The following is a 27,548-nucleotide window of genomic DNA, read 5'->3' as shown; positions in this document are numbered from 1 at the left end:
ATTCAAAATGGCTGCCATCCCTGTCTTAACTCTATGGGGGAAAGTTTTCAATTTTCACAAAAATAAGTTGGTGAAAACTTTATGAGTTAATTCCCCTAAGTGGCAGACCTAAAATGTATTGTAAACTTTAAGAGTCTATATAGGAGCAAATTCTTCTTGAACTTTTCAGACTGATACTCATATTTTTGCATACTAAGTGAACAGTGGTGTCATCTGCAAAGTGCCCTACTACATGGACAGCATGTACAATTTTTTGATAAGTCACCTGTCTGGTTGGATAGTTGTTATTTTATGTTCCATGCAATTATTTCACAGCAGTAACTCTATTCTAAACTTGAGAAACGCTAAGATTCTAATTTTGTAGCAAAGTTCTGAACAGTACATGTAGCTTGCCTTCTGACGGTGAATCAACAATTTTTGAAAGAAGACAAAAAGATGTGCTACATGGCAGTCGTGTGTTATACGCCCACTTGCTCGTGACATTTCAACTGAGAGTGCTTTTAATATCCGTGATCTACAAACACATGAACTCATGAGCTGTTTTCATAAGCTGTCCATGAACCAATGGACTTCCCACGCCACTAAGTATCAGGGAATCCCTCTGAGCTTAGAAGTACAGGAAGACCACGGTAAATGATTGTGTGGTCTTTTCAACTACCAACCACTGCAGAGCAGAGAGAACACCCCCTGATTTTGAAAACCATACAGTACGGCAACATTGATAGATTGATCCAATACTTGTGTTTTATTAATGGCTGACAGTTCGGCCTTGTGCTTATACACATACAGTATTGACCTTTATATCACAGAACTCCTCTATTGCCATGGCAACCAGGAAGGGCTGTGAAAAATTTGAGACAGATCTACCAAACCCATATTTTCCCGTCCTTCCAGTGTGACTGGGCAGTGATGCTGTGGACTCAAAAGTTTGCAGCCAGAGGCCATCTTAACAAACAAGCTCTCTTCAAATTGTATCATTTCTTTATCTGTCCAGCAACAACTGATGACATTACAGCTGAAATTGGTAATCTCTAGTAACTAACAATCCATTGAGTAGTATGCCAGATTAAGGATGAAATTAACAAGATCAGCCAGTTCCATAAACACTATAATATTGCCTTCAGGGTGTAGATTGATATCATTATCTTAGAGACCTACAAAAACTGCATGGTTCCACTTTAAAGCAAAATGTAGAAAGCCACTCAATAGATATGCCAATTTAGAAGTAAACCTGATATTGACTTTATCAGAGAGTCTCATATTGTGCTTTTTATAAAAACATCAACACATGTCAACGATTGGTAGTTGTTTCAGAATATCAGGACAACTGCAATGGTTATCATTTTGTCCTCCACGCTATTGTGGGAATATGACCTTTAACCTTTGACAGAAAATAACCAAGAAGCCTGAAGATACATGAAAGAATCCATCATTGAGGCTTGAAGGTAACTGCAAATAACTAATTACCTCAGGGGTGGCACAAAATATTAGATTAAAGCTCCATTAGTTGTAAATTTTGATTTACTTTCCACCAGTTTTTTTTCAACTTGTAAAACAGAGTTTATTGGTCTACTCAGAAAATCACGTTGAAATGTCCAGCATTCGGCATATGTGTATTGTTTACAATGGTATTTCAGTCTGGTCTAGAATTCATTTGTTGACAATAGTATATGCATCAAAGATAACTGCGTGGCCGTTACTTATATTTCAAGACTTTTAGACTATCAAATAAGGAAATATAGTCGTTTTGCAGGACATAAAAGCTATTGTTACTTTGGGGATGTACATGCACTTTTCAATTCAAATAAATCATTCTGCTGTGTTCTCCTTTGCAAACTGAGACACCGTAGTTCTTTCAGATTAATTAAACATTTCTTCAGGGCAACTTTACAGCGTGTCGGAAAGTTTTAGTCAATTGGTTGGCTGTAACATTGTTCTTCTTGAATTCTCACTACCTTAAATAGCTCTTGTCTTATGCTAAGTGGGTAAACTACATAACGTTACAATGCATTGTGGGTCAAATATTGACTTATCCTCAAAGTAAGAGTTTGAGATAGTGATTGAATAAACACTTTTCACGCTAATATAATGGCTGTCATGGAAAAAGTTCTGTATGTCCATGAAACTAGCTACACTTATGCATCTTTTCAACTTTCAAGGCATTTCTTGTATGAAATTCCTGTATAACCTAAGATTTTATTTGGCTTGACAATGTGTAGTCTTATGTATTTCACCTGTAGAAATCTGTTATATTATATTCAAAACATGGTCAACTGCTCTAGACTTTTATGACTCACGTAGGTGTAAAATCATATTTAAAGTACCGAGAACTCTTTACAGCCAGCTTATCAGGTAGGGAACAGTCCTATTTTAGACTCCCTAAGTTGCTGGAAATAAAGTCCCATTTTAGATTCCTTAAGTTGCTGGAAGTAATGACAACCTAAATTCAGATATGACCTTCCAAGGCACTGCACCTTGCTAGTCTCTTCACAGAGTGGTTTGTCCACAAAGAGTGGAGATCATGAGATTTCTGGAATATACAAATATGAACTGTGCACAAGACAAACGACTTGACCTGATGACCACTGAGGAATGCTGGCAAGATCTCAAACTGATGATGCAATGGTTACCTTGGAAGTTCCCTTGGTTGAAAAGTAGATTCCTGATCCCCGTAGCATGAAAAAAGATTTCTTCCAACTTCTTTTGTGAGCTTCTTTGCTGTGAAGCTGTCCCTCGAGGTCTGGTATGCGGTCAGTATTCATAAACAGCCTCTGTTGAGAATGGATACATCAATGAATGAATTGATGGATGGACGAGTGAACGAATAATTCAATAAGAGAATTAGGAGAATTTGAACAACTATCTTTTTACTCATACTTTTACAAATTTTGTCTGGAAGAAATTACTCTTCACTAGTGATGGCTTTACTGTGATGAAATAAAAAATGAACAGAAAAATGTAAAGATATTAACGTGAAATCTGATTATGACTTAACTTTTTTGAGGACAGATGGCAATCTTCTTATATAAATGGCTGAGCTGACTTTGTTTCTTTTTTCTTATTCTGATGAAAACTAAAATCATTTGAATTGACCTGGTATATGCAGGCCCTATGATCACTAGTTCACTTGCACTCATCTAAAAGCTTGCATGTACAGCACAATAGAACGACTAGTAGATCAAGAGTCTTGGGGACTTTGAATGGTGCATTGTGGGATGGCCCTCCGAGGGAAAAGTGAAATGAACCATTTTTCCTTCCATCCATTAGTTGTGTCATTTCCGCCTCTTTCAACAATTTATCATCATCAAACTGAACCGCTGTCGTTAACAACTGACAGACCGGTAATTCCATAAAAATCTCATACATGTAAGGAGGCAGAGCTGCCCTGGGCTGCTATATCGGAGATAAACGATCCCGCTGATATGGATTTGGGGCTGTGTATTCATTTCATTTTTTTAAAACTGATCGGAAAATTAGCGGAAACCAAATCAGTGTTTAACTTCATTATAGGATAACGCTCAGCGAAGGGACAAGCCAGTTGACATCCTGAAAGATGTACCTAGATTTCATGACGTCCATTATTGGCAGACATGTGGTCATGCTACCATGGCAACCAAATATAACTCCTGGATGTTATGGGCTCATTTTTAATGTCTGTTTGTCACTGAATGTACATTACATGAATGCAACACTTGCCACTATTCACAGAAATTTGCACAAATTTTTGTCTGTTTGTGTCTGTCCTTTCTTTCTGCAACTGATGGTGCTAATCCTCTTGCATGATTTCTACAGCAAACACAGCATTGGCAGTAAAATCGTACCATTTTTTTATTTAAATGTGTCCTATTTCAAAATTCCTATCAAAAATTTTGCTCAAATTTAAACTTACAATATTGATATTAGAGTATACATGTACATTAGAATCAAACCTACTTTTTACATTGCCATACCTTTTCACATTTCCCCCAGACAAAATTCTAACATTAGGCACTCCTAGCCTTTAAATCCTTTCACCCCTAATGAACAGTGGACAAGTCCAACTTGGCCATGGAAAACACATGGGTTACATCATAGCTCAGCTGTGAATGGGTAAATTTAAAACTGCCTATTCAAGTATGATTCAAAAACGTGACTTCTATAAATTCTTCTGAGATGCAGGACATATGCTTTCAATAGAAGGAAAAATGTTCTATAACCCTCAGTTGAGAGAAGATGACAGTATTTAGCACGGTATAAGAGACACCATTCAAAGTCAAATGTCGTGAAGGGAAGCAATATCAATGATCTGGGATTAACAAGGTTGTCATTTTCAGCAGAGTTTGTGACCAAAGTGTGTGTGTGCACAGAATTCAATGGCTTGCAGCATTGACAAACTCATTGCATTTCGCAAGGCCTTGTAGGCAGTCAAAAACATGGACAAACCACTTTAGAGATGTACATTTAGGTGCCACATCATGCAGTGAGCCAAACAGGTTTGTTCTTGTGATCTAAAGGCGTTTCTAATTTCCTGCGATCTCTGATGTACAGTATAACGTGACATTTAAGTTCCTATTTTCCCTCCTGGTTGAGTGCTCAGTTTACGATATTATTTCATCACGTGGCTCAATCAAATGACAGATGTCAGTCCATTCCATTTCACTTTATCATGTCCATGCATGAAAAATGCAACAACAACAATAAAGATGAAGATGATTATGATTAAGACAAAGATGACCTCTAACCCCAAAACCCTGGCAAAAACAGTGTGTGTAATCACAGTAATGGGGGCTGATGGAAATATTCAAATCTTGCTGACGGAAGACATACCTCTAAAAGAATTTTTCTGGCTTCTTCAACACTTTCTGTTATACCTTCAAAGTCTTCTTTGCTAAGTACCATGTGTGGAGGAAAAAATTGCTGCAACAATTTAAAAGTGGATCTAGTGAGTCTGTGATGATAAGACTGTTTTAAATGTAGTGAATATATTACAGTGATAGGCTAAACAGTCCAGTGTGTACAATGACTTAAAATTGTTTGATTATTTTTAATTTTCTTTTTGAACTGACTCTTATCCTGTACACAGTTCCACTTACATCATAGAAACAACTACATAGAGAGCTTGAACAACAGTGCAACATCAGATAACAAGTGACTTCTTGTTTCAAACAGTTGGACACTTCCATTTTCCACCTACATTCTGTTTCCCATACCCCATCCCTGACAACATTGGAGATATCCCATGATTCATTATGTTTGTACCATTGGAGATTTCTCAGGGAAGTCTAAAATGTCCCCAATGTGTAGACAAATTCATAGACTAGTTTTTAAAATTCTGAGATCATAGTTTTAAAGCACATCATTCTTCTCAATTCCCACTTCAAATGATTTTGAAAAATGATGTTTGATTGCTAGTGGAGATAGCGTTTTTGTAGAATTTTCCACAGATTGTAACCTCAGCCATACAGAGTAATGTGATGCAAAATAGGGAGACTAGTTGCACCAGTTTTATGAAACAAAACTTGGGAAAAGGATATTGATTTTTTCAAATGAAAATGACAACAGAAATTTACATGCTAACTTTTCTTGAAGAATGACCCCTTCAGTTTGTCATGACTTGCTTCCCAAAAGTATGGTATTTGTGGTACCTACAGAATGTGACTTTTATGATTATTTAATGGTTTCTTTTAAATTTCCCTGAAATATCTAAACATACTTTTAATAGATATTATTGAACAATGATTTTGATGCTTCACATTACTGCTTGTATGTACAATAGAAAAAGTTACAAGAAAATAACCTTCATCAATCAAAGAGAATTGTGGGTAATTTATTGTGCTGGGTCTCCATACTTTCAGGCAAAAAAGAAGTGAAACAAAACCAAAAAGTGGCTGGTGTGCACTCTGACTGGAATGAAATAATTGGAACAGATGGTCTTCATGAAAATGGAAAATGCCATAGGAAAAAGGAGATCTTATCCAATCAGCTCATTCAATGTCATCACATGACACAGCCTCCACCAATCATGAACATTTAACGTTGTGCAAAATAACATCACAATCAAAGTAAAAGTCATCATTTCATTCATCTAAAATCATAGTTTTATTCCGCTGTTTGTGCCTTCTCTCACATTAACTTTTGGCATTTTGGAAAGAAAACAGACTAAACAGAGGGAGAAACTTACTGAAGGATTTTCAAATAACTGATATTTGAGAAAGTTCTTTCTAAATACAAATTTATTGTTGGCGTTTTCCGGCCAGCTTCGGTAGACTTCCATCACGACCTCGTGGTCTTCAAGACACCTCTCTGTCAAAAAAAGTGAAACAAACAAATTTAAATGAGATGTGTCAAAACGTTAATGCACCCTGCATATCATTTATATACACATCCTGTACAATTGTACAGTTCAATGCAAAATTGAGGAGAACAATTCAAATTACCTAGAACACATGCATGCATGTTTCTCAGAATCACAAAAGTGCAGTTGAATGAAACTTCAAGCTATGACATCAAATATATGCTGTTGCCACGGTGACAGGTCACTGAGATGGGATGTTTGCGTTATTTAATCTCTCATATTACATCAATACCTTAAGAATCTGTAATTTTCACCAAAACTAGATTACAAAGCTTTGGTGTGTTTATCAACAGATAGTAACGGTGGCTCCTCAACCTTGTTAAACCCAAGTCGGGTCATATGAAAGACTATCGGAATATCATTCCCATCATGTGTCAATTGTCATGTTGAACAGTTCCCTGTAAGCTATTGTGACCAGTGTACACCACTGAATTTCTCTGAGACACAAGACAATTATATTACACATACTTGTGTAGGGTTTATGCAAAGCTTTATGAGAAATTCCAGAAAATTTCTACAGTGACTCAAATGAGTTCAGCACTGTCATAACTTTGAGAAAACACTGATGTTTGGTGTGACGAAAATGAACGTTATATTTGAGAAGATGTGGGATTTTCTTCTTTAAAGGTAAAATATGTACCGGTATGAAAATAAGCCTTTTGTTACACCACTGTGGAAAGCTTCTTGGAAGAGAATCTGCGTTTTTTTGTATGACATGTGACTTATGTAAAAGTCCAAAAGGTCGCAAAGTTCATAATAAAGTTTACAATTCCTGTAATAGCTCTGTCATTGTCAGTCACGTTCCCACCTCCTGCAGGGCATTTCATTATACAACAATTCACTTCATGATCCAGAACTAACTGTCCTGCACTGAGAAAGCAAAATCATGATACATTGTTCTCAGTGGCTCCATATTAATACCCATTTCCTGTCCATGTGACCAATTTTTTGTGAAAACTCAACAGCCGTATAAAAGGGAAAAAGACACGCACGCATTTGTTGCATCACACACTTGTCACACACACAAGTTGACTGACGTGTGCTCCTCAATTGAACAAAGATAAGATCCTTTTACACTGTTATTTCCGTGTTTTAACAGCTCTGAATCGCACTGAAAGGGGACAATACAGTTACAAGCCACACCATACAAGCTGGAAAGGGTCGTTCACAATTGATGAACTTATGCCCGCATCAGCGATTTCACTGACTTGAAGAACAGGCCATTTTCCTTTATTTTGACTTGAGTGAAGACATTCATGGTTCAGCGTCATAGTCTTTCCTTCATATTGTTTGGCTTGGGAGCTACCAAAGGCCGTTAATTTAAATTCCAAAGTGCCAAATTGACTTGCTGGCAGGTTTCCATCGGCTTGGCTCTGTGTACACATACACACATAGAGCATACGCAGAGTTCTACTGTCAAGGTCATCCTGCAGAAAAGTCAGGCTGATGGGAGTACAGTTCATGGCTTGCCTGTTGGAAAAACATCCCACACTAAACTGCGAGCTTTTAGGGATCCTCAGAGTGAAAATAACACCTGGTGAGATGTTTTTCCCCCTCACCGGAAATTATCTCTTGGTTACAAATGGTTGTTTTCATCCTCGTCCATCCATGTTTGTAACTCTTCAAGTTTGCTCACACCTGAGCACTTTCCTTAAAGTCACCTCCGCAGAAAACATTCACTGCTTCAGTCTTATCAGAGCCTTGTAGCCCTAAAAAAATGGACATGACTCTTTTGCCTTCCATGGCAAAGTTAGCCATCCATGGACGGAAACAGCTGCAAGATGGGCTACATATCTACTAATCTTTCAAGAGTTTTACCAGTTTTTATTAATACCTTCCACACATGCAATGACTATCTATTGAAACAAGGCATTTGTATCAACAGTCTGACAGTGAAATTGTAGATCCCCATATAAAATTACTAGCTGTTCTAGGTGAGTTCTATTCTACATGTTATTGATGTTTGGTTTAAACCAATAAATGGTTTTTGTTTACATGAAAACAGCAGAGAGACATCCAACACACTGGGCTGACAATTCAACCCAGACTTTCATCTCCAGGCAAGGACACTGTAGGAAATTGCACAAAAATCCAAACTCTGCATTTATTTATTACCTACCATCTACAGGAACCCAAGTGCTCTTTAGTCGCTCCTCAAACACTTCACTATAGAACCGTAATGTCTACCGTAAATCTAGTCAAAACAATATAGCTCTCAATTTTCTCTTCTTTCACCCAATTAACACATTTTCGTGACATGTGTTTCTGGTGGACACACATGCTGTCACATATTCACCAGCTGTCACTGAAGGCCGTGTACATCACACTTGACATATATGCTCAGAAATAACTTATTAACTGGTGGTTTGTCTCCAGGGGGAAGATGTCTGACAGTCGTGATTGACTGTGAATAAGAAGAAACAGACTTTGGTGAACACCACATCCCCTCTCAAACCCTGCAACATTCACATTGGGCCATAGCAATTAAATTCATTGTTTTGCGTTCACTCAAAATTTCAAAAGGTATGCGGGTCGGGAAAGTGGTTCAAAATCACACACAAAATTTTACTCATGCAAACTGTATATTTAATTTACTTCATTGTTATTGTACAGTAATATGAGTGCCCTTTCAAGAATGAAAACAGAAACTTCTTTTTTGCCTCCACTATTCGCGATAAAATGTAACATTCTATAAGCATACGGGTGTTTTAAACACATTTTACAAAACATGTAAACAAAGATGTGTACACAAAAAAGCTATGAAGTAATGTCCTATTCAAATACACTGTGCCTTCTTTTTCATTAAAACCTATGTACGTAGACAGGCAAAACAAAGAATTTAAGTACTATTGGCCAGTGTTGAAATGCCTGGCCTTGCCCACATCACTTAACAGGTGCATTTTCAGGATACATGTATGTTCAGTGGAGCTATTAATTGTTTGGGGGGGGGGGGGGGGAGGGGGAGTCGATCGATTCAAGTCTAAAGTTTCCAATTAAAAAGGTACATCTATGTGAGGTTAGCAGTCTAGTCCACTAAAACTATCTTTCTGTGTCACATCAGCGATGTAGTCATCAAGATCATTTATATTAAATGCCAGATCTTATGTCTCTAGCACAGTCCAACGGAAAGCAGCAACAGTGCTATATGTGCATGTAACGATGCAGAGCAGTAACTCAGCATAGAAGCAGTGGCTATCTGATGGTCATACGAGGCAATTAAAGGGACAACTATACGGAAGTTATAATATGGCATTCAAGTTAAAATCTATTCAGCGACTGGAGCTCACCTCTGAAGGTCAAGTGAAATTTCTATTTTCTGGATTCAGCATGAATAGCTTGCTTTGTAAGTTCTCATGATGGAATCGCACTCAACTATCATTGAAAGATTGAAGGTGAAATGAATTTGCTTTCCACTGAAGCTGCCAAATAAGCACTGCTACTGTTCAACAAACAGGAAGCATTTCGGTTCCTACATGGATAGTTTGCACTTAGGTATAAAACACGCAGTATGTAGCTTTGACACAATTGCAGGCAATTTCATTCACAATTTACCATTAATTCCTTTTCAAAAGTACAATAGCAGATCAAATGAAGTGTGCACTAACACCAAAGCCTCTCAGTTAATTACATCGTATACGCTATTTTATAACAAAGTCGTGAGTAAAAAAATTGCTCTGAGACATCTTCCGCATGCCTAGGTATGTCCTATCACTAAATTATTCGTGGGTTACCTTTGAATTAAAATCTAAACATATATGAGTAGAGAAAAATCTTCTAACTTCGCATCAGCTTCGTAACAGCAATAATTGCACGATGCAAAATATTTTTGCATTAACTTAAACTCCCTCTCAAAAAGGGCAGGTTTTCAGATTAATGCCGAGTTTTGATGGATGCGTTTTGGGCTTGGCTCTGTATAATGAGTAATTTAAAAACCTTTCGTAAACTGTGCCGATACCTATATGGTCTAGGTCTTTATGAAACAGTCTATGTTCATGGCATGCCGATAATTTGTTTTAAAATTGTTTTTGCTGATTTTTACGGAGCGGTTGATCTCACTGTTACCAGTTTTCACTCAAGCACCAGTGTGAATTTTCGATGAGTTAGGGGCCTTTTATATCCTACACCGGGGTTTACCAGAATCGTTCTTTAGTCAGAGGTGCAACAATTTAGTCTAGTACAACACACAGTGATGAGGAGTGACATCACTTCCTTTATCTGTCATACGACAGATGGAAGACGGTCTATATAATTTTTCCCATTCGCATAAAATTACATTTTAGAGCCATTTTGAATAACACTTCGAATTGATCTACCACCACATATCTGTTCATTTGCAATCTAACTCTTTTATCCACAAATTCCTTACCACGTTACCAATACCGAATTGATAAAATGTGGCAGTTATTGAGTTTTTGCCGTGGATAGACATACAAACAGACATAAACACAAACAGACATGGGACAAACGCCAGCTGATCCTCTGATAGCACCTACATGCCATAGCACATGTATGTATATCAAATGGGAGATTGAAATAATGGTGAAGCAATACATCTGCTGGTAGCAACATTCCAATTCGAATAATTCACATGATCTGTAACTATTGATATGAAACATTTGAACTTTTGGAGTTCAATTTGGGTTATACCGTATTAGCAATGTTTCAGGGTTTTTTTAATATGAATTTTCTGAATTGTTTTAAATGACATCATTTAAATCATAGTTACTTAACATGGTACACCGGTATATATGTACATTAATCATGGGAAAGTTGCTGATCTAGAATTTGTTTTTCCAAACTAAACAAACTGCATAGACGTCAATTAAAATTGCACCAAGTGTAGAATAACTGTTACTTTAATGGGTATGAGGATCTTTGAAATGTAAGAAACAATTTGGAATTGCTTGTTTTTCCCAGTTGTTGTCATGACAAACATACTGTTTTACATCAATGTTCATTACGGTTGGATAAAACAAGGGTGAATGATGGCTGTTACTATCAACCTGCAGAACAGAAAAATCTCAGATGTCAGCACAGAAAAAATGATAAACAAGTGTAAAATGTAAACAGCAAGGAAAAACACACCTTGCGAAAACAAAAGGCAGAAGGTTGTTGGTGTTTGAGATCTGACCAATCACAGCCTTTACAGTACATAGATGCGTGGGTTTGGTCTATAATAGGAAATCATACAAACGTTATACAAACCAAGGTTTCTGCTGAAGCCCTGTAAATCAGTTCTGATGCCAAAAATACAAAGATTTGATCGTTTTAATCTTCAAAATAGTAAATATGTGATATTACATACATATACAAGTATGGACACGTCAAGCACTTTTAGTTTAATTTTCTCTCTCTCTCTCTCTCTCTCTCTCTCTCTCTCTCCTCTTCAAATTTTGGCTATGCTTATATTTTTAGCATACTCTCATTTCTAGATACCCTCATTTCAAGAAATGGCGATAAAGGAAGTTTTACAAGCATGGGTTGAAGAGCTTGAGTATGACACTTTTGAAGTGACGGATTATGCCTACTACATGCGGGTATTGTCAACACTCTCTCTCTACCTGACATGCTGTAACAATCATCATCTTTATCTGATCTGAACTCATGCATTTTGTCTTGCCACGTTTGCCAATTTCCTTCTCTGCAGCTCGTTCCTGTCAAGTCACATTTTGCGAGCCCTTCGAGGGTGCAAACAGTATTTGCAGTTGCCAGGTTATGGTGACAGCAAAGAACAGACGACATGGAAGCAACGTCAGCCTGTCAAGGTGGTTGCTAGGAACACTTCCTTGACTCAATGCAACTATTGCCAACTCACAGACGATGAAGCAATTCACTCTCACCAATGTATCAAAGATCAAAAGCTCAGTGATGATTAAATATTTCCTTGCAAAAAAAAATCCTTCGAGAAGATGCCTACAATAGAAACAATCAGTTTCATCCTATCAGTGTGTGTTTCCATCAAGAGCATTTGTACGACATGCCTCAAATAATTTCCTTTCAATCTGAACTAGAATAGTACAGTGTGACATCAATGAGCATGCTGGCATATTTTGTGCTGTGATCCAATATGGCTGCCGTGCAGCTATCAAAGAGCCATTTGGTTAAACTGAAAGCAAACTGTCTCTCAGCGATTTGAAATTCAATAAAAAACACCACTTTACAAGATGTAAATTAGATAAGTACTCATATATAACAATATGCGCACTACGTCAAGTAATATGGGCCTTTAACATATTTCCTGTCAATACCTACATGTGTGGCTTGTTTAATATTCAGACATGGAATGATTAGGCACTGGATATACGACGAAGTATGGGTGCATGACAAAAAGTTTAAATTGCAATGATGGTGATATTTAAGTAAAAGAATTTACGATATTTCTTTTAGGTATATAAGCAGAAAGAGTTGCATGTTATTTTCTATTTGTTACGTTTGCTCTCTAAAGTCTCTTTTCCTATTTTGCTTGAACAAGATGATCATTGAAATAGAGAGATGCTTTCCGGGGCACCTGGACATAAATATAGAACACGGTGTTGACTCTAAATCTGTGGAATATCAGCTTACCAATTTGATGAAACTTGATCAGTTTCACTTGCAATTCAAGGCGGCGATGTACTGGGACTTGACTGTAATTTGGACAAAATGGCTTCTGGCAATCATGCAAGAGTGAGTCAACCTCGCAGAAAATAATTCTGCTATTTTTACGACAGATATGTTGCCGAACAAATGAAGTTTTCACATTGAGCAGTCTCTTTCTCTCTACATTTCTTGCATGTAAAGTATCTCCTTGTTTTATGCTTTATCTGTATTAGGTCATCTTGTCATTGCTGTCTGTAGAAGTTATTACTCCTCTTTATCATTAAGACGATTTAATACTTGAATGAAAACAGCATTTTCCTGTACTACCTTTGTTTTCTGAATAAATATATATATAATATACATATATATATATATATATATATATATATATATATATATATATATATATATATATATATATATATATTTTTTTTTTCCTTTATTATTGATTTATGTAAAATATGTATGTATTTATATATGTAATGTATCTGTGTATCTATTTATCTATCTCTCTATCTCTCTATGCATCTATGTATCTGTGTCTGTAAAGGGCCGTCGATAATAAAAGCTGACGCACGACAAACGTAATTCTTTTGTTTAGGGGGGGGTAAAAGCTCATTTCGTTTTGTGTGCGTCAAAATCGCATAAGGATTTTCCTCTATTGTTTTCGAAGTGCAACTTTGCAGCGAGAATGCAATACTACCTTTGCGTTCAACGAGAACAGAATGACCACAAAATACGGAGACAGAAAAGACAACGAAAAGACATGAATGTGAAATAAAAACTTGTATGCTTTTTCAATGTGAAACATGTATGTGAAACATTTTCCTACGTGCGAAATACATTAAAATGTTCTGTCTTAAAAAGTGAAACGCGTAAAATGGAGGTTAATTTATTAATGTGCCTTCCGGTATTTTTTCATGGGCGTGCAGATCGGAGAGGTGCGTGTGGGTTTGTCAGAAACGGCATCATAATACGAAATTGATTTCGCATAAGAACTTTCGTTTTGAGGGGGGAGGGAGGGGGTTTCAAGTAAAATGAAGGAATTACGTTTCTTGTGCGTCAGCTTTTATTATCGACGGCCCCTAAGTTTACTGTTCTGCAAGTGATGCGACCTGGGTTTACATCTTTTCTTTCTTGCTTAATAGCCAAGTTGCCTGCTTGCTTCTTTTCTTTCTTGATTGCTGGTTCATTGACTGATTGGTATATTCAACTGTCTCAGTCATCTACCGACCCACCATTTAATCTGTCTACTCACTCACATGTTCATCCGTGTATTCATTCATTCATTCATTCATTCATTCATTCACTCATTCATTCATTGTCTTTGGCCATGGAACAAACAGAGCCACGTCCACATTTTCCAAATCCCTGATCAGGCTCAGATCTTGCCCCTGAGCCTACAGCAATGATGAGCCACGAACTCAGAACACTGATATTACAAGAAATTCAACTTCAAACATTGAGAGATGAAATCAGCTTCCATCAACCAATTCTCTCTCTACGCTATCGACGCATTTGAAGTCAATACAAGAATTTTCAGAGGAACTCAAATGCTCTGTTGCAGACATTCCTGATATTTCACATGAGTCAAGGCATATGTGCTATAATTATTGAAAGTTTACATGTAACATCCAGCCACGCCACTTGCAGACACAAGTCGCAAGTCCACGTGAAAGAAATGAAGTTTTCAATTAATAGTTAATTAAAAACATGCGGTAGACTGCACTGGGATGAAATGATTTCATTAAAATGTAGACACCACACGATATTGGCACTGACAAAGTCAGCTGTTGTAGCTTTCAATTCCAACACGCCTGTACCAGAGTGTAATTGCCCAGGTGTAACTACTTAGTCAACAGGAAATAATCGCCCACTTCTAAGCACAAAATTTAATTTGTTTTTCAAAAAAACTCTCCCCTGTCGGATATAGTATCTCCTCTCTGATGACTGTGGATGAAACTTTGACCTCAGAATGTTTTTAAGTTTTGCTTCTGTTCACAAGAAAGAACACTCAGTGTTTTTTGACTCCCCGCCATTCCAGTCTCTCTTTTCCCCGTTGGATGGAAGACATCACGTAGTGTGATAGTACTCACCAAGTCCGTAATCTGTGAGTTGTTCGACCAGCACCCAGTTTTTATCGTCCGAGGCATGACTTTTCAAAACCATGAGGCAGCAGACATCCCTGGCTTGGAATGTGTTCTGCATGATAATGGTCTTGCTGCTTCCGTCTTCGCTGTAAACTTTGATGGGGCATTCCTGAAAGTAGATTTCAATATTTTTAAAGTTAGTACTGCCATCCTCTGGAAAAATATTGACAATGTAGGGCCTTATGATTAACAAAATGCCAAATAATCAGTATGTCACAAATGAAAGAAACAGAATATGTGGTATGTTCAATTTTCTGATGAACTGATTCTACTAATAAAATTTGTCATATTATAGTCATAATTATTTTACAGTTGAATTTGTCTCTGTCCTGTATTTCTTCCACACGTTTGACTCTAACGACTGAACAGCAAGGGGTTTTCAGCAATTAATGTTAAAATTGTGTTTGCTTTAATTAAGAACGGTAGGTGAAATGAGTAAATTGAACATTTTCATCATTCATACTTTTTTCACTATACTAACAGCTACACACACTGTGAACATCATCCTTGGTGCATACACTGACGATGTCAACGTCCTCATGTCATTGAGAACATCCAATCCTTAATACCCCTGGCGTAACAATTTATTGAAGCCTGACAACTCTCAACCCACCATCTCTTGTCCACAGGGAAAATGCCTCAGGACCACTTAGAGTAAAAGAAATTGAAAAAAAAGAAATTGGCCGTTTCTTTCCAGGGCAAGGATTTCAAGGTTGCCAATTAAACACCAATTCAAAAGAAACTGCCAACGGAAAATTGCAACGTGTTGCACAGTAAAATCACCACAGCAACATACTGTTATTGTCAAAATATTTTTTCAAAATGTACCAATATTAGAGATTATCAAACAATCCAGATCAGACACCTGATCAAGGAAAAATGTCTGTGGTTGCTAAGCAACCATGATGATTTCAACATTACATCCAAAGCTATAGCCATATGTTCTGCAAGGCATTCCCTAAACTTTTAAAGTCAACAAAACATGCATCTTGACTGAGTGATGATCACGAGTGCCAGCAAAATTCAACCTCCTGATGTGCAGCTGGCTCGGAAAGTTATATCTGGTTGGTCGACTGTCGCTACTCACAGCAACTTACGAAGTCTATTGTGTATATTCAATGATAACGGTAAGATTCAGCTGACCAATTGGATAACATCAGCCCAATTCAACAGGTGGAGTGACAGCAAAAGCATCTGATTGGTCATTCGGGCATTCTGATTTATGTGTCACATGATAGACCTTTGACGGAAGTTCAAGGGTCAACTTTTTCTAACATTTCGCAGGTCAGTGACTCCTTCAGGACACCCAGTTGACTGTATTTCTATCCTGCAATGTTTTCAGATTCAAGGAACAAATCCCTGTCCATGAATCAAGCCAAACATGTAAAGCTGAACCAAAGCCCTCATTGCAATAGTACTGGCTGAAAAATGTACATTTAAATCTTTACTAATGATTTTCTAAAGGACATATTTACTCTATAGTTGTCATTCATTTTCGTTTGCCATGCAAACTTTAGATTAGATACCTTAATGGCTTCTAGTTTTTCTGATGCTTAAAATTAAAATGGATATAAATCTCTGTTTTTGAACAAAAGAAATATTTCCTCGGGAACAAATGTCAGAACCTTGTTTTTCTCCCCACCGCATATGCAGAAAACATTAAAAGCTTTAGGGAATTTACGTGTAATATTTGAAAATCTGAACTTCTAGTGCATTCTTCTGAACTGCACGAAATGATGTACTGACAACCATAGCTTTGATAGTGATCACTTGTGTCTGTTAGGAAGCAGTGTTAGTTCATCCTGCATTTTATTAGCCTCCCGGCACTGGAAGGCACCATTTCTGTAATTGGCATGCCGCTGGGAATGAACTCTTCTGATGAAAGTACACCAAAGGGTCATGTTGGACTAACAGATGTTATTTCCGTACCTTTGATTCCAATTTTACAGTGCAAAAAATACAGGGCTATCCACTAAATTTCTTGTGATGAGTGGAGTAAAGACTGAACCTCCCGGGTTAGCTTTTTGATCCCTGCAAAAAGCTTTTTTCTAAATGATTTTAATTATTCATTAATTTAAAGTAGTATGCGCCTCGAAAGTGAAAGACTCACACTTTTGCTCAAACATTCCTCAAGGAAATTTTTAAACATTCTTTTTCATTATCAAGAATTAAAATCGGGGGTCACAATGCAAATATTGATACTAGAGAAACATCTTATCCAAGATTTGACAATTTTTGAAATTCAAAATGGCCACCATCCCTGAATTACATGTAACTCTATGGAGAAAAATAAAATTTTCCATTTTCAAAAAAATAAAGATGGTAAAAACTTTTGCTCATTCCAAGAGCTTTGAAATGAGCCCCCGCAAGTGGAAGACCAGACACGTATTGGAAAAATTTGAGTGTCCAAATTTCTGTCCCCAAGGCACATACTACCTTAGGCAATACAATCTGCAAGGCCAACAGAATCATTTCCTGTATCATATTTGATGGACAACGGATCCTGTTATGATGATGAGTCACACATGGGACAGACTTATTGTAACACACCACACTAGCTGTAAGCCCATCAATATTAATACTTGGCTCAGAGCAATTACACAGGAAACTATGCAACGAGTGTACTATATGTCACGGCTGATCGACTGCAGGAATACAAAGTGCAGTTGCCTGAAGAATGTAAACAACAAAGCATTGTTTTTAGCAACCAGAACAATGTTGCAACATATCCCCTATAGAATTGTTCATCATTAGCGGTTTCGGATCATTATTCCCAGTCATTTTAATATCCAACATTCAAAACATTGCACCATTTTGCAAATTGTTAAGCGAGTTGTTGAAATCTGACGGCTGCACGTATCACAAACACTGATGTTATAATTACACAATTAAAACCATAAAGGAAAGTTTTCAAGTTGTGTTGCAAAATTCATTCGAGAATTTCAAAATTTTAAATAATGTACTTAACACGAAATTACTCTGTAAGGGAGTTCTAGTTATGTAGCTTTTAGGATTCTAGACGTTTAAAGCACAATGTGTGTGAGTCATCGTTACACAGAGAAAGCAATGTTAGCTGTACATCAGAGACATTGAACTCAGCTGCTGATGATGGACAGATCTTGCAGACTACAAACAGAAATTTTCTGGTTGACTGAAATGAGCAATCCAAGGGCATGATAGTCTGAAGGCTGCATGTCAAGCACACATACTTATATTATCCAGGGCATTTTCCACAGAGATTTCTGGGCTGATGAATCTGCCCGCTGTCACATATGTCCATGAGCAGATGTTGTGAAAATTAGAAAATTTCCAATCAATAGGAGACCAAGACGGCAAACGATTTTATTTTTAATTGAAAACAGAGAACGATATAATTTTAATTATTTCTTATGATATTCCGCACTGCAAAAATACTGATGCAATGGTGAAATAATCGTAAAACATTATGAAAATTGTAGAGAGCATTATCAAATGGTGTACACACTAATCTCATACAAAGAAGGCTGTTAAATCCAACCTAAAAAAATCTAAATTTCAATTAAACATTTCTTTTTGACAGCTAGACTTCACCAGCACTACAACCTACCGTATGTTCATTCAAATGTACCCAGTATATTTCAGTGTAATTCAATGCTGTACAATTCAACAAATTAAGTTGCTCTTTTATCAACAAGTGTACATTACACTAAGCCAGTGAACTTGAATCAGTCTAATGTCTCATGAAAGAATATCTGCTGCTCATCAAAGGATAGAGATTGTCCTGGAGGAATGTGCTAACCAACAAACAACTCCATCGGCATAAGAACTTGTGCAGGGCCTTCTACAGAGTGATTCTATATGCAAGCTGTTGACACGGACCTCTCTGATAACTAATTTGTGTTTGAATTCACTATCCAACTACAAATTAAACATTTGAATGCCTAGATGCATGCAAATTAAGTGATTGTTCATGGCAATTTAAAAACTGAGTTTCAGAAAAGCTTTTCGCAACTGCCTTAAGTTCAGTCATTTTGAAATATAATTATCCCGCTTGAAGATTATCTGAAATAGACTGTTGAAAAAGGTAAGATTTTCACTGATTTTCATTACCCGGAGGATGTATCTTCTCCTGGACACAATTTAATTTCACACTAAAAGACCATGAATGTTATTGTAACACAGTAACAACACCTGCTCTCATACTCAGCTGAAACTGAGCATCTATCAAATACGCTTTCATTCTGATTTCTGTAATTTGAAACCCTGTTAAATAGTTGCTTCTTTTTTAGAAAAATTTTGATCTGACTGTTCAATAATTGAACTGTCTATCACGCCACAGTTTGGTAACAATTATGACATTAAAACACTGAAAATGGTTGAAAAGGTTGGTATAACATTGAAATGGCTGTATTTACATGTGGACAATGAATATCAAAATTGTATTACTTTAAGACTTATAGAACTATCATAACCTTCACTGTAAATACATAATGAGGATAAATCAGTGAAATTTTTTGTGAATATTATAGATACTATCATCTATACTGTCGCAGTGTTTGGTTTTACGAGTACGCAATATACTTTGATTTGATTGGATACCAGGATAATTGTCTTATCGTGACTGGTCGTTTTGTTTTTTTACATGTTGGTTGAATGAGCGCTGAGTGTTTGTCACGTTTTCACAATTCGACTATTCACACATCGTTTCATCTGACTGGCTTTCATTTAGCCAATCGTTACCCTGTACATATCTCATTTGTATCTTAATCCACCAATAGAAACACACACGTCGCAGTACTTGCACGTTTTGTGTACATCTGTATGTCTCATTTGCATTTTTATCCACCAATAGTAATACAGACATAGCATTACTCGCACCTTTTGCCACGTTTCAGTCCGTTAAAAGCAAAAGTGGGAGGAATTGTGCTTCAGTTTAAGCCTGTAGCCAGAACGGCAACATGTAAAACTGTGACATATTTCAGTATAATAAAAGTTGGCTGTTTAAACTGCCATTGCTGAAGTGCGGTGTATCCATGTAAGAGCGGAACCGTGACAATACTATGTATCAAAAGGAGAGTTTTTTTATTGTATGAACAAATGGTTAGTGGTAACTTTTTCTTCTGCCCAACATAAAAGCTATGTAAATAACCAGCCAACCAACCAATCCTAACCCCCCTCAAATAACTCCAACGATCTGTCCCTCAAAAAAGTGCACGCTCACAAATTCTGTGCAAACAAAATTGCACATGTGCATTTTCTTCATATCCAATATCTCATCAAACTTCAACATATGCTGCACGGATTTCTGATTTACCAGTTTGTCTTCTTGCATGCACTCCCTGACATTGAAAAGTTCCTAATAGATTCTGCAATGCATACAAATGTAGGTAGAGACATGCAATTTGATTTGAATAATCCATACCAATACAAAATCAATCACTGCACTTTTGTTATATACACCTATTAGGCATACTGTACACACTTGTATAGGCTAATTAAACATACTGAATATGCTTGTCTTCCAGTATATCATCAAATTGTCTCATATTGTCACTGTATTGGTTTAGCATGAAGTTTCCTAAAACGATTTCTTTGAGCATGACATAGAAACACAGCTTTAAATTTCACAAGATTTAAAGTCAAACTGCATGTACTTTTCTTTTACTAGACAAGTATCCTATATCACGGCATGAAATTCATAGCCAAACGATTCAAGTTGTTAGATTATACCATCCACATACTAGCCAATCAAAAACTTTTATTGAATTGAACTTCTGAAGCAATTGAGAGACTTGATAACAGAAGCATCACTAGGTGCACTGGTTAGCCAAAAACAATTCAGATTGCTATGGGAAATGATAAGGCTATCTACCAAGCACTATGTACTAACTTAGACCCACAAACATTAATTTTTTTGTTCATATATATATGAAAGAACACTGGGTAATGCATTCTTGGGAATAGTTTGATATCATCTGATATCAAAAGTAGTCCACCCTTATCAGGAGCCATACATATGATAAACTTCAGTGAAAAAGATAGACAGGTCTAAATCCCTTGGGATTAAAATATAACCTCTATTATACTGAAACATCAGCGCTTCTATTATTGCTTTTTAATTTCTTTTAATATTATTGTGTGCCATGCATACCATTGACAAATACCATTAGCTCAAAGAAATATACACTGGGATTGACAAACTTGAAATGCTTAAGCACAACTAATCGTACGCCACTTCGTCACAGCTCAATAAATGCTGCACTTATTCTTGAATAATTCATTACGTGCCAATCGCAGTTACAGAACAATTCCATGTGAATTGAAAATTGAGCAGAATCTAATTTGCATGTTCATTTGTCGTTGCTCATTGGCAATTTTTATCAGAGCAAGTTTTCCTCTTGAACGGACAAAAGGTCTATGGAGACCCACCAAATGTCACCACTATCTGTCACTTTTGCGTGGAATTTATTCTTTGCACCTTTTTTTTAATTTTCTTATCTAAAGTTATCAAAACACTGAACTGAATTCTTCTTCACAGCACATTATGCACCAGCCAAAGTCTAACCATAAATTTTTGATTTCCAAATATTTGTGTGAGAAACTGTATACCAACACAACTGACATAAGGAGCAATAGATTGAAGCATATAGGGTAACTGGACCAATATTGACATGTTCTTTTTGATAAATATTTATTTATTGATGGTGGATCATTTTCAATGACAATTTATTATCATTATCAGTAATACATAAATTGTGAATTATGACGCTATCAAAATACTATTGTAAGAAGATACTAATTGACTTGTATGTTTCATTTTCTCTTTATTAATTTATTTATCCATCTTTCTATTTAATATTTTATTTGTTTATTTCTATCTCTTTCTTTCTTTCTTTATTTAGTTATCTATATTTCTCTAGTTTTCCATTTAATTTTCCGGTTTGAAGACCTACCTCATCCATATTCTTTTCATTATCCACGGATAGATAGTTGGCCATATTGTCATCAGGAGTCTTCGCATCCTGTCAAAAGATAAAGAAGACCAATAGCTGAGGTTGTAGTAACCATGGCGATGTGAAGGCTGAGCAATTTCTTCCCATGAGCTTTCTCACTGTCATCATCGTCAGGAACTCATAAATCAAACTCTCTTAATTCATTATTCTAAGACCATGGATTTTTTTGTTGGTACTTCCTGTAATACTGAGAAACTATGCCTGATTCACAAATGGGGCAATTATTCTGGTCATATTTTTGTAATATTTCGTGCGTGAATCTGACTCTGAGTGCTCGTATATGTCTGTCTGTCTGTCTAACTGTCAGTAACTCGCATTCACACAAGCCTGTGTTTATGACCAACAAACATTTACATTTTATAATGGGTAAAGGCAATTATCCAAACTTCTGTTCACATCACCCCTGAATATTGTATTTAAATTGCATACAATGATACACCCACCGTATCGGGATGAATAAAAATATTAGAGTCTAGTATTTTCTGGCTGAGAATCATGGATTAGTGGAGGAGACTTTGGCATATATACATGTGAAATCCAATCCAAACATCTGCGTTTTGTTCATTACACAGTTATAACAAGTAATATCACACATGAATCTAAGTGGTCTACACTCATACATAAGTGGAAACTCATCAGTATTGACTACTTTAACATGTTTCTTCTGTCCACTTGAGTTATCTGTTCCCAAATTTCTAGTTTCTGTTCTATGTGCACAAGGAGGCAACGCCAATTTGCAGAGCTTTTCAAGAGGTATCAGGCCTTCTCTCTTAGCTCTTCACCTGTCGACAAAACCTAGCAACCAACCTCTCTTCCAAACTACTATCAGAAATATGTAAATTCTCACACTCTGAATGATGTGTCTGAATGAGTGTGTGTACTTTACTTTTATTAACAGTTGAATAACAAGACAGCCAACCTTGCAGTTAATCAAGCTCCACTGTGATTTTTTTTCAAAAAATGATTGATGAAAACTCTTTGATCAGTTTGGTATTCAATAAGCCACAAAACACACTTGACACTGATCTTGGACAAATTTCACTGGAGTCATTCCTAGGGACCTATGTCCCACGTTTCAAAGCTTTCAGACAACCACTATTGTTGGAGATTTTTGACCATAATTAGCAAAAAATTCAAACTTGCAGATTTCCATAAAATTTGAGCAAATCTGATTTGTTTTATCCTCAGGGACCTATTATTAAACCCATCAAACTAGCACTTTCACAGAAAGGGCAAATTTTGCCCAAAAAATACAAAACAGCACAACTCAACCATCACAACTTAAACACATCTGCCTGAGGTCATTCACCAGGCGCCAGGCCCTGTATACGAAATGTCAAAGTTTTGTCACTCACAGTTGAAAGATTGTTGGATAGGCAGACAACAACAGATGACAACAGTGAATCAATCTCTCTGATAAGCTCCCCATCACTGACGGCGCTAGCTTAAAAACATGAGACGAACAAAGTGGTTTAATCAGTCATGTTCCCTTTTTTTCAGTATTTTTGTTGAGACAGAGAAGGAGTGTAGCTGTAATCTCAAGTGCCCAGGAATCATGTGTATCAGGATAATTCAAAAGTAATTGTCATTTCCATATAATTTTGACTTTTCCATCATATTCCAGACTGTGGTTGGATTTTCCAGGTGATAATGGAGAAAGGTTGTACAAAATTTAATATACATGTTTGTGATTGGCAGACAAGATACCCTAATTTTATACCACACTCTGTGGGCCACGACAGTTCCTGGACAACCTAAAATAATATCTGATCATGATAGGAATTGCCAATTTCAATTTCATATCAAGTGTCTTAACGTGAGTTCGTTCAGGATTCACTGACAAATATGAAGTATCCTGGCACTAAGGTCAACAAGTTCTTCAAATTTATGGACTTCCTGCATCAATTTTATTTTTCTTTGATTTATAAGATACGGATGAACATGAGTGGATGATGAATGATGGGAATATCGATCAAGATAGATGAAGTAGTGTGATAAAGGTGAATACTGAAACTTGTTTCATCTCATTTGTGTTGATTTTCATCAGAGAACTTAAGATATCTGTCACCTAATGATTCATTCATGTTCCCTTACACTTCTCTCAGACTTCACAGGAACCTTATCATTTCGGTTTCCTGTGAACATAGAATGCCAAGTTGAACAAACGCGATGGCTTTCTTGGGGAGACATATGGGATGATATATTTGATGACCTTTGACCCCAAGCCCAGTGATGCAGATACGTGTGTGTTGATTTACGACTCGTGTATCAGCTTTGTCTCAAACTCATCTTTGTCAGAGCAAAAGGGTATCAGCCACGACAACTTTAGAGTAGAGTTTCATGAAAGTAAATGGTATTGAAGATATTTTGCCGATTTCATTTTGTAATCTGAAAACCAATTCGAAAAGTACATGCACATGCTTCAAAAGCTGATGGATACAACGAATGCTTACGTTTATATGTCAACAAACTTTTCATTTATGACACATTTCTAGCTCATTTTGCAATTGGTAAAATCTGAATTGACATCTGATCATAGACAGTTCATGATTGTATAGATTAATCCATCTTGGCCAATGTGAATCTGAGAAATGAGGGAAACATCTCCTTTTGGTTGCAGCTTGTAGGTCTATAGTGATCTCAAATGAAGTCAGTACTTGAAAGGTCATTGAACTGGAATGGGCCATTGACACAGGAACTGGCAGATTATAAACGATTTATTCATATGGACAGAAGCACCTGCAGTGGGTACAATTGATGATGAGATTGATGTTGGTGCCAAGTTTAAAAGTCTGTTACAGATCGCTGTTGTAACTAACAGCAAACAAAAGATGAAGGTACAATTGTCAAATATGATGTATTGTGACAGAATATGAAACTGATGATGGGTTGGGGCAGAGATTCTTGCCAGTACAGTATGTCCTTATATCATTCATGCACCTCTGAATTGTGATTTTTACCCACAGATACACCATGTGATGGCACTAGCTGTCCAAAATATTTGCCAAGATTAACACGGATGAATTAAGGTAATAATCAGTATGCAGTTGAACGATTGGCTCCAGGCCATCTGCTTAATTTACCATCAAAGGATGTATTAACAAATTGGTGCTAAGAGAAGACAGACAAGTTTCCACACTTTATTACAAAGATTTGGCTGTGATGATTGTGTGTGTGTTTCACTGAACTGTGCAGCAATGTGAAAGGGTCATAGACAAAAAACTGCAACAACCTAGCTCGGTTATTGAACCATCTTTCTGACAGATAGGGATTTAGCCGAGCGGTTTTGATCGCGGACTCTCATTGTTGGGTGAACAGATACAAAAGATGAGTTTTACTCTGATCAAGAAATTATTGATTTTTATCTGGGATGATGTGCCAGTAAATGTCACCTCTGTTCCCTGCTGCTGTCATTTTACTTGAGGCTCTGTTTGTCTATAAAGAAAATCACATTGATATAGGTATAGCAAGAGTTACCTTACCAATTTACTGATATGTTGAAACATTAGAAACAATGTTGGTTGAGCGTAGACATCATTAGAAGTTTTAATGATGAACATGAAATGAAAAGAATGGGATGTATGGCAGGGATCAAATCGAAATTTACTCTTCCATGTTTGGAAAAGTTTAGGGAGTGTGCAGAAGAAATTGCCCAAGTTCAAGTTGCATTGAAAATTTTCCTGTAATTTTACCAGGCATTCTGGGTAATGGCCGAACCAGAGGTGTTGAGAAAGAAAAGGCCTATAATACTTGAGAGGTTTATGAGTCAATGTTCATAGGTTTTGATGAGTTTAAGTTTGGAGTGTTACACATTTGATTAAAAGACATTCTGTAGAGTTTGCCCGATAGGTTGAGTGTGTCTGAGGGACTGCATCAAAGGTTTATCAAACTCTGATGATGTGAGTTTATGGGGTTTTTACTTGGCAGTCACTGTCCAGACAAGAATACAAATGATGTAAACACACAAACATAACATACACATACTTGTGAGGTTTGTGTTGATGTGCCAAATCTAATACTGGTAGTGCAACTTGCTTACTGGAAGAATCAAGAAACTATAGTTAAATACTCAGAACGAAAAACTTCCACAACAAGTCATCATAAATGACATAGTCCCCACTGGATAAACTGTTTTGGGCACTGTTAATCCCCCTTTGGATTGTAATTTAAACACTTCTTGTCTGTCTGTGATTGTAAAATCATTGTTAAGTGGAGTTGTCTTTGCAGACTAATTTATCTATGGACTGAGCACTTGAGAAATTTCACATTGTTACATTGTCTCATTCTGTCATGAATTTCTTGAAAGTTTTACATCTATGTTTTGTGACTTTGTTGAAATCCATTCATGCTCATTGCCCTATAACTCTGAAGAAGATTAGTTCTAGCTTGTCGGAGCAATAACTCCTGATGTAAAATGATTGTAACAAAATGGCCGCTTAGCAGCCACGTGAGATTGCATCACAAAATAAATTCACATGCATATGTCCCTCATCGTATGTTGTCCTCATACCAAGTTTGAGTGAAATCTGTCCAGGCATGGCTGAGTAATGGCTGCAGATGTTACAGGTAATCATATGAAAACAACAATGGACGGACTGACGGACATACCAATCTATGAGTCTCCATGGACTCTGTTTGTGAGGACTAAAAACTGTCAAGGGTAACAATTGCTGGTGCTTTCTGTAATGATGTCTGGTATATCAGAATGATCAGTTGTAACCACATCTGACAAATTGGACTAACTGATAGAGCCAAAGTCTCTTAATTGTTAAGTCAAACCTTACAAGCCAGATTAATATCAGAGCCTAGATTTACAGATTGATACACTACCCCCTTGGGGCATGTGGGAGGAAAACACTGACTCATTCTATTGACCACTTTCATTTGAACTGTTGACATGATTAATTGAACCCATGTCGTTTTAATGCTTGCGCACTGCCAATAAAAATTTTGAAATCTCAAGAGCGTGAGAAAATTAATTCCAATGAGCACAATCTCGAAGAGACTTTGGATTTCTTACAAGTTTTCACGCTTCACAGTTGCTGAAAATGAAGAAGGCTGCATGATCTTCAAGTTCATTATCATGTCATATTTTTAGTCGACCATACTCTGACACTGCATGACCAGAATAATGACTTTCCTTCTCAAGGAAAATCATTCAGTCCTTTCTAAACAAAGATATCAAAGCCTACCTGGAAATAAAACTTTCTTTCCATGTTTTAAAAATTTCTCGCTCCAAGTTCCCTGTGTGATATTTTGAAAAGACATAGACGTCTGGGATTACAACTCTTCACTGCGTTCTCAAAATTTCTCACTCCAAGTTTGCTGTATGATATTTTGAAGAGACCAGTAACATTGAAAATGACCTGTTCCTTTGTCTTGCACAGTTGTAAAATCAATAAAGTTATTTTTAGAGCTGTTGTCTCGGGTTCATAGCTTCCTTCTTATCATTTGCCGAATGATTTGTTTCAGACAATGACCTAATAAGTATCT

The 27,548-nt window shown here is 36.7% G+C and overlaps 1 protein-coding gene across 3 annotated transcripts in view; it reads right to left on the bottom strand.

Moving 5' to 3' along the window:
* The window catches only part of LOC139140433 (growth factor receptor-bound protein 14-like), a 59,043-nt gene that overhangs the window by 15,637 nt on the left and 15,858 nt on the right, over positions 1–27,548 (bottom strand). For 2 of the 3 annotated variants that reach the window (XM_070709714.1, XM_070709715.1), the window contains exons 4-8: positions 21,996–22,064; positions 15,010–15,172; positions 6,161–6,282; positions 4,807–4,896; positions 2,631–2,771 (exon numbers count right to left, since the gene is read on the bottom strand). In XM_070709714.1, the coding sequence (XP_070565815.1) occupies positions 2,631–2,771; positions 4,807–4,896; positions 6,161–6,282; positions 15,010–15,172; positions 21,996–22,064 (585 nt within the window). The remainder of the gene's footprint in view (positions 1–2,630; positions 2,772–4,806; positions 4,897–6,160; positions 6,283–15,009; positions 15,173–21,995; positions 22,065–27,548) is intronic. The other variant, XM_070709716.1, reaches the window with a different exon arrangement.

The sequence above is a fragment of the Ptychodera flava genome, chromosome 9 (assembly GCF_041260155.1).
Source record: "Ptychodera flava strain L36383 chromosome 9, AS_Pfla_20210202, whole genome shotgun sequence".
NCBI lineage: Eukaryota > Metazoa > Hemichordata > Enteropneusta > Ptychoderidae > Ptychodera > Ptychodera flava.
This window is presented reverse-complemented; position numbering and strand designations above follow the sequence as displayed.